Source organism: Saimiri boliviensis, chromosome 2 (assembly GCF_048565385.1).
Source record: "Saimiri boliviensis isolate mSaiBol1 chromosome 2, mSaiBol1.pri, whole genome shotgun sequence".
Classification (NCBI taxonomy): Eukaryota; Metazoa; Chordata; class Mammalia; order Primates; family Cebidae; genus Saimiri; species Saimiri boliviensis.
Genome location: NC_133450.1, coordinates 204,630,035 through 204,644,501, shown reverse-complemented (window position 1 = coordinate 204,644,501; position 14,467 = coordinate 204,630,035). Strand labels below are relative to the sequence as shown.

The following is a 14,467-nucleotide window of genomic DNA, read 5'->3' as shown; positions in this document are numbered from 1 at the left end:
GTCTTTTGCCCGTTTTTTAATGGGGTTGTTTTTGGCTTGTTCAATTGTTTAAATTCCTTGTAGATTCTGGATATTAGACCTTAGTCGGATGCATAGTTTGTGATTAATCTCTCCCATTCTGTAGATTGTCTGTTTACTCTGTTGATAGTTTCTTTTGCTGTGCAGAAGCTCTTTAGTTTAATTAGATCCCACCTGGCAATTTTTGTTTTTGTTGCAATTGCTTTTGAGGACTTAGTCATAAATTCTTTCCCAAGGCTGATGTCCAGAAGGGTGTTTCCTTTAGAATTCTTACAGTTTAAGTTCTCACATTTAAATCTTTAATCCTTCTTGAGTTAATTTTTATATATGGTGAAAGGTAGGGATCCAGTTTTATTTTTCTGTATATGGCTAGCCAGCTATCCCAGCACCATTTATTGAGTAGGGAGTTCTTTCCCCCTTGCTTATTTTTGTCAACTTTGTTGAAGATCTGATGGTTGTAGGTGTGTGACTTTATTTCTAGGTTTTCTATTCTGTCCCATTAGTCCTGTGTCTGTTTTTGTATCAGTACCATGCCATTTTGGTTACCGTAGCCCTATGGTATAGTTGGAATCAGGTAATGTGATGCCTCTGGCTTTATTCTTTTTTGCTTAGGATTGTTTTGGCTACTCAGGTTCTTTTTTGGTTCCATATGAACTTTAAAATAGTTTTTCCTAGGTCTGTGGAAAATCATGTTGGTAGTTTAATAGGAATAGTGTTGAATCTGTATATTGCTTTGGGTAGTAAAGCCATTTTAACTATATTGATTCTTCCAGTCCATAAGCATGTAATGTTTTTCCATTTATTTGTTTCATCTGTGATTTCTCTCAGCAGTGTTTTGTGGTTCTCCTCCTAGAGGTCTTTCCTCATATATTCACCTCATATATTCACCCATATGTTCATTGCAGTACTATTCACAATAGCAAAGACATGAAATCAACCTAGGTGCCCATTAACACTGGATTGGATAAAGAAAATGTGGTACATACACACCATGGAATAGTACACAGTCATAAAAAATAATGAAATCATGTCCTTTGGAGTGACATGGATGCTGCTTGAGGCCATGAACTTAAGTGAATTAATGCAGGAATGGAAAACCAAATACTGCATGTTCTAGAGGGAGCTAAACATTGAGTACCCATAGACATAAAGATGGTAACAATAGAAACTGGGGCTACTAGAGGAAGGAAGTGGGGGAAAGGGTTGAAGAACTATTGAGTACTATGCTCAGTACCTGGGTGATGGGATCAATCATAGCCCAAACCTCAGCATCACCCTATATACCCAGGTAACAAACCTGCCCATGTACTCCTAAATCTAAAATAAAAGTTCAAATTATATTTTTAATCACAAAAAAACCTACAAGTAGCAAATACCAAAATATGTAACAGATGTATGAGTGTTCCTTGAGATAAATACATGATAGACAATTAACTGTCATATCCCTGTCTCTTTTTCCACTCATTTCTATAGTGTACTCCTGTGGCTTACTAGTAATGTAATGAAAGTGGTAACACAAATTCCAGGTTCAAAGGTAACCTAGGAAAATCTGCTTTCTTACTTCTTGAATATTCCTTATAAAAAGAACAAGAAGCAATGTAAAATAAATTTTAAAAAAAGACAGAAGACAGAGACGTTTAGATGGCTAGGAAAGAGAACAGATAAACAGACTATATCAAGCAAATGCACACCAGTCCATCTCAGGCCTAGATGGTACCCATGGTGGAATAAGAATGTTAAATAAGATCACATCAGGTTAGTAGACAAAAGAAAAGGGAGAAGATTTTATGAGGTCTTCAAATATCCATATAATATATTAAATATATAAAACTATGTAAAGTCTTTACTATAATATGTAACTAATTTGAGATTAAAATAAAACACATCATTCATATTTGATATTCTTGATATCCAATAAGTTATGATAATTCTAAAGTTAAAAATGCTGTTGGAAAATAGCAGCAATAGACTTGATGCAAGATTGCCACAGAACTTCAATTTGTAAAAAAATGAATGTTTAACACTATAGTTAAATGTATAGCAATATAATTCTGAAGTTTAAGAAGCAATAACTATATCTGGAATCCATGCCAAATGGTCAAGTAGGGGTGGTTAAAGAGAGAATAATAAAGGGAAATAATGAAAAAAACTGAAATAATAAACAGTTTCTTTTCACCTGCTAGACATACTAGATTACTACTAGAGAATATCTGAAAAGTGGCACTTGGATCCTATTCAGCCCACATATTATTGACTCATATAGTATTTTAATTAGTTAACAACTTTTTTTTTGAGACAGAGTCTTTCTCTGTCACCCAGGCTGGCACTATCTTGGCTCACTGCAACCTCCGCCTCCTGGGTTCAAGCAATTCTCCTGTCTCAGCTTCTTGAGTAGCTGGGACTACAGGTACGCACTATCATGCCTGACTAATTTTTGTATTTTTAGTAGAGATGAGATTTCACCATGTTGGCCAGGCTGGTCTTGAACTCTTGACCTCTGAAGTGATTACAGGCATGAGCCATCATGCCTGGCCAATTACCAACATTTAAAATTTGGGAGATTTTACATATATAATATGTATTTTGAGTTTATCTTTAAAATTTTAAAAACTGGACTCAGATTCTGATATGGCAACAATTGGCTGGAACCATTAGCAGCTTACCACTTTAAACAGACCAAGAACTCTCCAGCCCACCACAGTTTCCAGGACTTGCAAATCAAAGCCTGTTGCTACTTGACATTTGACATTTTTGTCTTACATTTAGAGGAAAATAAAATGTTTCTTATGCCAATATCTCTAATAAAAGCAAAAACAAAAATAAAATTATAAACTACATTTTGGAATAATACAAAGTTCATCTACACAAACAAAGATTGTGATTTAAACAGTAGCCATACATTTTACTAATTTACATTATTTAGTTGGCCCTACAGGCATTTTTTTCCCAAATCAATTTTATGAGGTATAATTTACATAAAATAAAACTGTACCTGTTTTGTTTGTATTGTACTCACACATATGGTTTATTAAGGGAAAGGACACATATTAGCCAAAGAAAGAGGTGCTTTTGATGGAACCTAGGAAGGCTCCAAATGTGAAGATTTCATTGTCCCCAGGATACATTACTCTTTTGCCATTGATACATGGCAATATGCACAAATGTTGCCAGTCCAGGAAGACTGCACCTATTTTAACTGCACAGTTTGATGAATTTTGAAAAGCATATATGCCTGTGAAACTACCACTATAATTAAGATACAGAGTTATTTCTACCATAAAAATATTTCTTTATGCCCCTTTGCAGACATTCTCCTCTATCCCACCTCTCCTCCTCACTAACCTACCCCCTGGTCCTTGACAACCACTGGTCTACTTTCTATCACTATGTATTATATGTTTCCCCTGTCCTAGGATTTCACCTATGGAATCAAATAGTGTAAGTTCTTTTGTGTCTGCCCTCTTCCACTCAGCATAACATTTCTGAGATACATTCATGATATTGTGTGTATCACTAATTCATTTCTTTTTATTGCTAAGGAATTTTGCATTGTATGGCTATGCCACAGTTTGTTTATCAATTCCTCTGGATTTTTCCCCAGTTTCTTATTATTGTGAATAAAAGTTATGAATATTATTGTACAAGTCTTTTTGTGGATGATGTTATCATTTCTCTCTGTAAGTTTTTATTTTTATTTTTTAAGTTAATTAGAGATTAACTTTAATCTCGCTATGTTGACCAGGCTGATCTCAATCTCTTGGCCTCAGGTGATCCTCCCATCTGGGCCACCCAAAGTACTGGGATTACAGGTGTGAGCCACTGTGCCAGGCCAACACCTTATCGTTTTTCTTGAGTGAATATCTAGGAGTTGAATTGCTGAGTCTTATGTATATATTGACTTTTGTAAGAAACTACTAAATTGCTACCCAAAGTAATTCTGCCATTGCACATTTTCACCAGCAATGGGTGAAAGATCCAGTTACTCTATATCTTTGCTAACACTTGGTATTGGCAGTGTTTTAAGTTTTAATCATTCTAATGGGTGTGTTGTGGTATTTCATTTTGGTTTTAATTCTGTTTCCCTCCTGACTGATGATGTTGGGCATCTAATTACATGTTCATTGGCCATTTGTATATCATTTTTAAAAATACAGGCACATTTCGTTTAATTGTACTTCATTTTATTGTGCTTAACAGATAATAGTCTTTTTTACAAATTGAAGCTTAGTGGCAATCTTGCATCAAGCAATTCTTTGGCAGTCATTTTCCAACAACATTTCCAACTCTACAATTACCATCATAACTTATTAGATATCAAAAATATAAAATATGAATATGTTTTCATTTCAAATTAGTTACATATTAAAGACTTCATGTAGTTTTATAAATTCAATACATTATATGGATATTTGAAGAATATGTGCTCACTTTGTGTCTCTGTCACATTTTGGTAATTCTCACAATATTTCCGATTTTTTTCTTATTATTATATCTGGTATAGTTATCTGTGATCAGTTATCTTAATTTTAATTTTGTAATTGTTTTGGAGTACCATACATCCTGCCCATATGAAAAAGTGAATTGAACTAATAAATGTGTGTGTTCTGACTGCTCTACTACCGGCTGTTCCCTCATCTCTCTCCCTTTCTTTGGGCCACTTTCTTCGGGCCCCTCTACAACGATGTTAAAATTAGGCCAATTAATAACCATACAGTGGCCTGTAAGTCTTCATGTGAAAGGAAGAGTTGCACAACTCTCACTTTAAATCAAAGGCTAGAAATGATTAAGAAAGGCATGTTGAGAGTCGACCTAGGTGAAAAGCTAGGTCTCTTGCAACAAACAGCCAAGTTGTGAATGCAAAGGAAAAGCTGAACCCATAATATCTCTGAGGTATTCCTGAAACAGCTTTGTCAAGATATATTTCACATACTGTACAAGTGACTCATTTAAAGTACACCATTCCATGGCTTTTAGTATAATCTCAGAGTTGTGCAATCATTACCACAAACCATTTCAGAAAACTTTTATCACTCCAAAAAGAAATCCTGTACTTATTAGTTGTGACTCTCCGTTTTACTCAGCTCTGGAACCACTGTTCTCTATATGTAGATTTGCCTTTTCTGGACATTTTATATAAATGGAATCATACAATATATGGCCTTTTGTGACACTTCTTTCACTTAGCATGTTTTCAAGATTAATCTATTTTGTGGAATATGCATATCTTATATGAACTATTGTTCAAGTCTTTTGCCAAATTTTTAATTGGGTTCCTTTTTAAATATAGAGTTTCAAGAGTTCTTTATGTATTTTGGATACAGTCCTCTGTCAGTTATATGTATTGCAAGTATTTTTTTCTGTTGTGGCTTGCCTGATAAGTATTTGACCCATAGAGTAACTGTTACCTCAAAGGCTATGACTCATAAGCCTATCAGCAAAAGGCCTTTACTGGAATTTCTTTGCTTGGTAAACTACTAGCTCCTGTAATAAGAAAAAGGGTGCTAAGTTTTGATTCTTTTTAAAAATTTATTTCATTTAGACTAAAAATTGATTTTCAAAGCAGTAAACAAGGTACTCCTAAAGATCAAATTACATTAAGAAGAAACCACAACTAAGTTATTTGAATACCTAATAGAACACTTATTTAGGTGTGGAGGTTATTTGTGTATTTTTTATTTTCTGTTTTCAGCATGTCTAGAACTTAAAAGTCATTCTTCACCTATTGCACTTACTGATGAAAAATCTGCAAATGATCATTTATCACTTCCACAAAAGAGTCTACCTCTGGCAAAAGAAGTACTAGATCTATGTTTTTCTGATGAATATTTCTCTGATAAAAGACCAGTAAAAGGGGAAAAACCAACAAATGACCAAGAATCAGTAAATAGAACAATCCAAAAGACAGAAGATAAAGATCACTTTGAACTTCACTGCATAGGACCATCTATTAAATCATCTTCCTCTTCAATAACTAAAAAAGCATCTTTTGAACATGGTAAAAAACAAGAGAATGATTTAGACCTTTTGAACGACTTTATTATGCTGCGAAATAAGTATAAGACTTGCACCTCAGAGACTGAAGTCACAAACAGTGATGAAAAACATGGTAGGTAATTTAATAATATTTTGCCATAGATATGGTAGTCTCAGGACTAAACACATAATTTATTATAAAAGAAAAGGAAATAAAGCTCTTCTAGGTAAAATTATATTATTTTTCATAGTTAAGGAAAATGTCATTGATTCTTGAGACTTCTTGTATACAGATAGTTTATGGATATATAGGCATAATTTAGAAATAGATACGTATTTCTCAAAAAATCTAAAAGTGCATTTGAATTTGTAACAAAAGCCACTATTTGTAAAACTTGCTTTCTACAACAGGGCCTTACAAATTCATAGTATTTCTAACTTTTGTTGGTCAGTTCTGCCATTCTTTTTTCTCTTTTAGCTGTAAGTCTTATTTCAGTATTTTAACTTAAATTTTAATGTCTACTTGAAAGAAAACTTTCTCTGCCCACTTAATTGTGTATTACTCTTTCTAACATTATCTAACAGTTTTGTTTGAGTTGTAATTGTCTTAAGATTCACTGCTTATAGCCACATCAAAGGAAATATAATGTGTCATATCATTTTACTTCTCATAAAAAGAAAATAGGCATTTCAGAGTAAGTCTGACATTGGTTACCCTGATGAAATAAACACAACAATATTTATTTGTTCATTGACTACTATTGTTTATTCCTAAAATTCAGTACATACTAGTTCAACCTAATGTCCAGGGACACTGGAAACTTCCAATATTTATATATTGTTACATTCAGAAATACCAGAAATATTTTCTAATGATCAACTTGTTTGATAAATCCTATTCTTTCTTCATAAGGATAATAATATTATCATAAATAAAGGTATATTTATGCTTTATAAAGCACTTTCACATCTACTGTCATATTTGATCTGTTTAGAAACATTGTCGAGGAATCAAAGTAGGTACTATTACCCCATTTCACAGTTAAATAATACAAAAATACTTATGTGACTTAGAGATAGTTAGATCTTACTGTCTCATATACTATTCATAGACACAAGATCTTCAGTTCTTAATGTCATGATGGTTATACTTATTTTTCTAAAAGATGTGACAGCCTTTTATAAATCTGCTTAAAGTAATATTACTGGGGTTGGGCAAGGTGGCTCACACCTCTAATCCCAGAACTTTGGGATGCTGAGGTAGGAGGATTGTTTGAGGCCAAGAGTTTGAGACCCGCCTGAGCAACATAATGACACCCCATCTCTAAAATTAGCCCAGTGTGGTGGCACACACATGTCATCCCAGATCAAGAGGCCGAGGTGGGCAGATATGTCTTGAGCCCAGGAGTTGAGGTTAAGGTGAGCTGTCATTTTTTTAAAAAAGTAATATTACTGTGTCAATCAGTGCATTTTTCATGGTAAAAATGCAGAATAGTTAAAGATTTCAGAATTTTGTTATCTTTTATATTTCTACATATTCACCTTAAAGTTTCTTTTTATGTAATAGTTTGGCCACCTTATAGCTTAGTTGGCCAGATGACAATTCTGTATGTAACTGAGCTTTTTCTAACCAATATTTGCACCATAATTAAAGCATCACTTCTGCATGTAAATGAAGAATATGTAAATGATTATTTTATAAATGTGATACAAAAATAGGAACTTTTCAAAGATTTGTTATTCTCAGATTTGTTCATGTTTTCTGATTCTATTTATATTTGGTGCAAAAAAGAAATCTACCCCAAAATTAACACTGACATCTTTCTGGTTGCCGTAGTGGCGATAATGACTTACAATAGGGTATATTATCAACAGAAAATGAGAGAAAGCAGCAAGAAAGGAGGAAAATATAAAAAGGAATGTTTTTATCTTTTCTTATTTAAAAAATTAGCCATTCATTCACTAAACAATTAAAGAACATTAATGTTATGGGGGAATGCTTCTGTACTCCTGATGTTTCCTCAATTAAGTGTTATGTTCCTGGCCTCTTTGCCCTTTTATACATCTCTCCAGAGGGGATGGAAAGAATCATCTGAATTGTAAAGTCAAAATAATAAATTGGACATAAGCTGTGGGAATGAGTTTCCCAGGAAGAACAGGAGTTCTCCTTGGTTTTTCTATGTCATGACTCTTTCCTGGGCAGTATCCCTGCCCTCCCCTGCCCTCCCTGGACCCAGTGGGGTATCCTGTCTCAGTCCAGCATACCCTAGGACTGGGTTGATAACTCTGTCTAATTCTGGTGTTTAGTTAGCAAGCTCATTTGACTCTCAGACTAAGTTCTATTTCCCAACTTAGCCTTTAATAGTAATAGAGGTAATATTTTCGTGTATATTTTACTTTTTGTCTTATTTTACAGTTAATTCAGGGGCAAGCAAGTAATGTAAATTCTTAGGCCCCCTCAAAAATTTTAATAATTAATATTATTTGATCAGATTTATTCTAATTATGGTTAATTGAAAGTATTACATGAAAGTAGCATTATTAATCTAGTTTAGAATATAGCCCATTATTATATTTTTAACCATGTATTTAAAGATGGTAATGTGTTAATGTGGAATTATTTTGTAATCATATTACTGATAAATGATACTACTGTATAGTTAAAATAACTAGACTTCTATGTGTATCTGTGTTTGTGTGTAAATCCTCTATAATACCTAGGAAAGAAGAAATCCTCTATAATACCTAAGAAAGAAAGAAAACTAACATTTTATTCGACACTTTGTGCCTGGCACTAAATTACATATTAGAGATAAATGTGATGCTGTTGCTGACCTTGAGAAGTTCACAGTGTGATAGAGTAGGTCAGATATGCAGATAGATCATTTCAATACAATGTGGCAAGTACCAGGAAAGAAATCTTCAGAGTGCTAAAGAAACAAAAGGGGGAGGCCTTTGCTGGCCTGGAAGTCGGGTGGGCAGTTACATATGACTTTTTATAGAAGATGCCTGAGACCTGCACGGTGCAGTAGTAAGAACAGGCCTAGGTCAGGCATAGCAGCTCAAGCCTGTAATCCTAGCACTTTGGGTAGGCAGATCCCTTGAGCCCAGGATTTTGAGACCAGCCTGGACAACATAGGGGACCCTATCTCTACCAAAACTAATAATAATAAATTTTAAAAATAAATTAGCCCAGGATGGTGGTACATGCCTGTGTTCCCAGCTACTTGGGAGGCTGAGGTGGAGGATTGCTTGAACCCAAGAGGTTGAGGCTGCAGTGAGCCCTGATCATACCAATGACACTCCAGCCTGGGCAACAAAGGGAGAACCTATCTTAAGAAGAAAAGAAAAGAAAAAGAATTGGCCTAGTTAAAGAAAAAAAGATGGAAATAGGGAAGGTTTGGGGCAGAGAAGAGGATTAGTAGTAGAAGGAAGGGTATGTGGAAAGTCACAGAGAAATTAAGGGGAACGGTACATACCTTCTGTGTCAGAAGCTATACTTGGGTGTTTAAATCAGATATATGTATCCATAGTTTACATATGAGGAAACTGAGTCAGAACTGAGCTTGAAATACTGATCTGATACCAAAGGTTTTTCCATTTTTACCATTCATCTTCCTACCTAGCAGTGTTAGGTCCACTGATCTGAATAGTTGTTCACTTTAATACTGGTGTGTTTCAATGAAGAAATTTAACAATTGTGATATTTTAGAAAAAAATTAATGTAAAACAACACTAAGTTTCTCTTGTACAACACAAATTTATTTTTCTTATTGGAATTTCAAGATAAAGAAGAATGTTCTTTGACTCTTCAAGAAGAAAGTCCTATAGTTCATATTAATAAAACCCTAGAGGAAATAAATCAGGAAAGGGGAACATATAATGTCATTGAAATTCAAGCATCAGGTATGGAATATGCTTTTAAAATGCGTTCATATTTGCTTAGTTTGAAAGCTCTTTCCTAGATAGCTAGGACATACTGCATTTTTCCATGTCATTTTCTTCACTTGTTTCGGATATTTCTTCATTCCACTCCTACTTTCAAGTTATATTCCAACCTGGAATGCCCAGTCCACTGCCTCTCCCTCCCCCATTGCCCTACCCAAGCCATTCAGTTTTATTTCTTCTTTAATTTAAACTACTGCTGCTTCCCTATATCAATCTGAGAACAACTGTACCTCCTTGGACTCTTCCACCCAGTCTGGAAAATGAACTGCTAATCATGCTCTCTGTGTTCTCTTACCCACTATCAGAGGGATGTAAATAAGTTACTATTGATTCCTATATTGATTTTTTTGTTATGCTGTAAAGAAGAATATTCTTCAACTCCTAAAGAACAGCCTGCTTAGAACATCAAGTTCATTATTAAAATCAATAAGGAAATATGACCCAGGTTCTCATCTTTTCATTCTTTTGGTCTCTACATGATTATGCAAATTGTTAATGATATTCTCGAGAAAACTGGAAACAATTTTTCATTGTTTGGCTTAAGATTGTGTGCTAATAATGGAGAAGGGCAAATTAAAAAATGCAGTTCTCTTTATATGGGTCTTTATATTTGCCATATCAAGTTATTTATGGAATAAGCCCTCTCAAATAATATGGCCATAAAATTATATAATTCCATGAGTTTTTAAATTAGTCTATGTAGAATAAATATATTAAAATAAGATTTTATATAGTCTCATGATTTTTAACTCAGAAAATAATTCAGATAGAAGTTCAGATTTCCACAAAATAACATATTTAATTGGTTTATCAAAAAGAGCATACCATCTTTATTAAAACTCTGCCATTACTGCTTTTAATTTTGCAGATAGCCAGTGCCAAGCATTTTGCCTCCTTGAAGCAGCAGCTTCTCCTATCTTAAAAAACCTTGTATTCTTCTGTACTCTCCCTACTGCTAATTGGAAATTTGCCACTGTTATTTTTGACCAAACAAGGTTTCTATTAAAGGAACAAGAAAAAGTAGTAAGTGATGCTGTTTACCAAGGTGAGTGCAAATAAAAGTCACATTATTTGAAAAGATATATTTAGAAATTATTGTATCAAATTAGTAAAAATTGAATATAGAAGATTCAGAAATTAGTCATAGATTATATCATGACTGTAATTCAGCTTATGATACCCAGCCAAACCAATACTGAAGGATTAGCTAAGTAGAGAAAAAGGTGAGAAATATCACCTGGCATTGCTTCTCAGTGAAGCTCCTAATGGACATGTATCACTTGACAGATTCCTATTGCAGAAACTAAATTAACTTTAGTGTTGTCCGCATCTGAACCACTCAGTCTGCTCCCAGAAAAGGAGGTCAAAAACTAGATTAATTAAAATCAATCGTAGACTTTGTCTTTCTGCCAAGGTGGAGTAACAGGGACTAGATTTGACCTCCTACCAAAAAAAAAAAAAACCAACAAAAAGACAAAGACAAAATACATGAAACCGGTTTTTAAAGGCCCTGGACATCAGGCAATGAAAAACAGTGGTTCTTGAGAGAAGGGAAATGAGTGAAATGAGCCCTACTATTACCCTAGCTAACTGCCTTGAAAGAATTGTCAGGCCATGGTGTAGGGAAAGTTACCTGAGGCAGAGCCTGGTGGACAATCTGAGTTCAAGAAACAGGTGAGAGTCCAGGGATACCAAGACAGATAAGAGTTCAAAACAGAATGTTAGCAGAAAGCTTCACGCAGGAAGTATAGAATTGTGCAGAGGATGTCCCTTGAGTATTCAGCAGATGATTGATCAAAGAATATATGTGAAGTGGTCAGGCATGGTGACTCATGCCTATAATCCTAGCACTTTGGGAGGTGGATCACCTGAGGTCAGGAATTCAAGACCAGCCTGGCCAACATGGTGAAACCCCATCTCTACTAAAAATACAATAATTAGCCTGGTGTGGTGGCATGCACCTGCAATCCCAGCTACTTGGGAGGCTGAGGCAGGAGAATTGCTTGAACCCGGGATGCGGAGGTTGCAGTGAGCTGAGATCATGCCACTGCATGCCAACCTGGCCGACAGAGCGAGACTCCATCTCAAAAACAAACAAACAAAGAATATATGTGAGGAAACTATTTGGAGTTGGAGAAACAAACCATCTGAAAGGACTAGAGGGCCTAGTATGCTGCATTCACACAGGGCAGGAATAATAGCTGTTCCCACCAACTAGACTAGAACAACTCATAATTAATAGAGGATTAAGGAGAGTACTCAGAAAAATCTTGCCTCAGTAGTGGGGGATAATTATCCCTAGACTTAGTGCTGCTCTGAACCTCCCTAACAAATCACAAAGCAACCCCCCAAGGATCAAACTATTTCCAAGAAACATAGCTGCATCCCATCATAAAGCACAGGAGGATTTAAATGAATACAAGAATGCCCAACAAGGTAACAGTCACAATGTCTGGCATCCAATAAGATCATGAAGTATACAAAGAGGCAGGACAATACAACCCATAATGAGAATAATCAATCAAAACAAACCCAGAATCAACAAAGACATTAGAATGACCAGAAAAGGACACTGAAACTTCTTATAACTGTTTTCTGTATGTTTGAAAAGTTAGAGACATTTAAAAAGATCTAGATCAAACTTCTAGAGACTACACTGCAATGCATGAGATGAAAGGTATAGTGGGTGAGATTAACAGCAGATTAAAGGCCGGGCGCGGTGGCTCAAACCTGTAATCCCAGCACTTTGGGAAGCCGAGGTGGGTGAATCACAAGGTCTAGAGATCGAGACCATCCTGGTCAACATGGTGAAACCCCGTCTCTTCTAAAAATACAAAAAATTAGCTGGGCATGGTGGCGCGTGCCTGTAATCCCAGCTACTTAGGAGGCTGAGGCAGGAGAATTGCCTGAACCCAGGAGGCGGAGGTTGTGGTGAGCCGAGATCGCGCCATTGCACTCCAGCCTGGGTAACAAGAGCGAAACTCCGTCTCAAAAAAACAACAACAACAAAAAAAAAAACTCAGCAGATTAAATATTGCAGAAGAAAAAAATTCGTTAACTTGAAAGCATAGCAATAGAAACTATTAACTCTACAAAAACTGTAAAGCATGAAAAAATGAAAAATAAATAAAAGAGCATCAGTAAGCTGTGGAACAACTTAAAGTAGCCTAACATTTTGGTAATTAGTGTTCTCAAAAGAGAGGAGAAAAGAGAGTAAATGGAAAAAAATATTTGAAGAAATAATGACTGAAATCTTTCTAAACTTAATGAAAATTACAAACCCACAGATGCAAAAAGTCTCAATGAACACTAAGTACAAGAGGCATGAAGAATGCTAAAACAAGGTCCACATAATCAAATTACTCAAAACCAATAACAAAAAAGAACTGTAGGAGGAGCCAGAGGAACAAAAAGACATGCTACATACAGGAAACAAAGATAAGGGTGACATGAGATTTCTTGACATAAATAATACAAATGAAAAGATGATGAGTAACTTTTTGAAAATTCTGAAAACAAAAAACATCAACCTAGTTTTCTATACTAGACAAAATGAGGACTTCTTTTGGAGCTCTTTCTGTCCACATGGTGGTATGTACTTCTGGGCCTTGGTCTGCTTTAGTTTAGGCTAGTAAATACCAGAAGTGGAAAAAAAAAAAAAAGGAAACTCATCACTTGTTTGGTGGCATTTTGAAATCTGATCTCCTCCAGTCCACTTGCTACCATTTACATTTTAGAGTTTTCATGTATTCTATTTTGTGTTTATCTTTGTATTCAATGGAAGAGACAGGGTGAAGTGTGCTTACTCCATCTTACCTGGAACCTACTTAATTTATTTCTAAAGTCTATTTTCTATATTCATTAAACTTAGATGTCCTATATATTTTTTAAAGGTTAACTCTCTTTTATAAATGAAAAGAAAGTTGAATTTAATCTTCTTCCAAATAGAGTGCCCAGTCTTTGTGGGCAGCAGCATTTTAGTCACCAAAACCTTGAGGTCACGGTAGTATTTGATCTGAGAGGAAGGTTTTAATCCATAGTTTACTACTTGAAATACCTGAGCCACAGAAAGAGCATCAAGATCAATACTTTGGGGAGCTGGCATTCTGTTAATAATTATACTGGATAGAAAAGAACAATTGTCAGCAAACTGGCCTTTATGAAAGAAGACAAGACTTCAAAAAAATAAAAACTTAGGTCTTCTGGATATAGTTTCAGTCCTGTAAATCTCAGGTTTTAAATTGGTTGAATATGGGTTGAGCTTCTTAAGGCTTTGAACATCATTGAGAAGAATGATGATTATTATAAAATATACAGGCATAAGTATTTATGAAGTATAATAGATGATTAAAAAAGGGACATGGGGCCGGGCGCGGTGGCTCAAGCCTGTAATCCCAGCACTTTGGGAGGCCGAGACAGGTGGATCATGAGGTCTAGAGATCGAGACCATCCTGGTCAACATGGTGAAACCCCGTCTCTACTAAAAATACAAAAAATTAGCTGGGCATGGTGGCATGTGACAGCAGCT

The 14,467-nt window shown here is 35.1% G+C and overlaps 1 protein-coding gene across 2 annotated transcripts in view; it reads left to right on the top strand.

Annotated features, from left to right (window-relative positions):
• Window positions 1-14,467, top strand: part of SHOC1 (shortage in chiasmata 1) — an 88,186-nt gene that overhangs the window by 43,048 nt on the left and 30,671 nt on the right. For both annotated transcript variants that reach the window (XM_010335962.3, XM_010335963.3), the window contains 3 exons: window positions 5,708-6,124; window positions 9,778-9,897; window positions 10,808-10,984. In XM_010335962.3, the coding sequence (XP_010334264.3) occupies window positions 5,708-6,124; window positions 9,778-9,897; window positions 10,808-10,984 (714 nt within the window). The remainder of the gene's footprint in view (window positions 1-5,707; window positions 6,125-9,777; window positions 9,898-10,807; window positions 10,985-14,467) is intronic.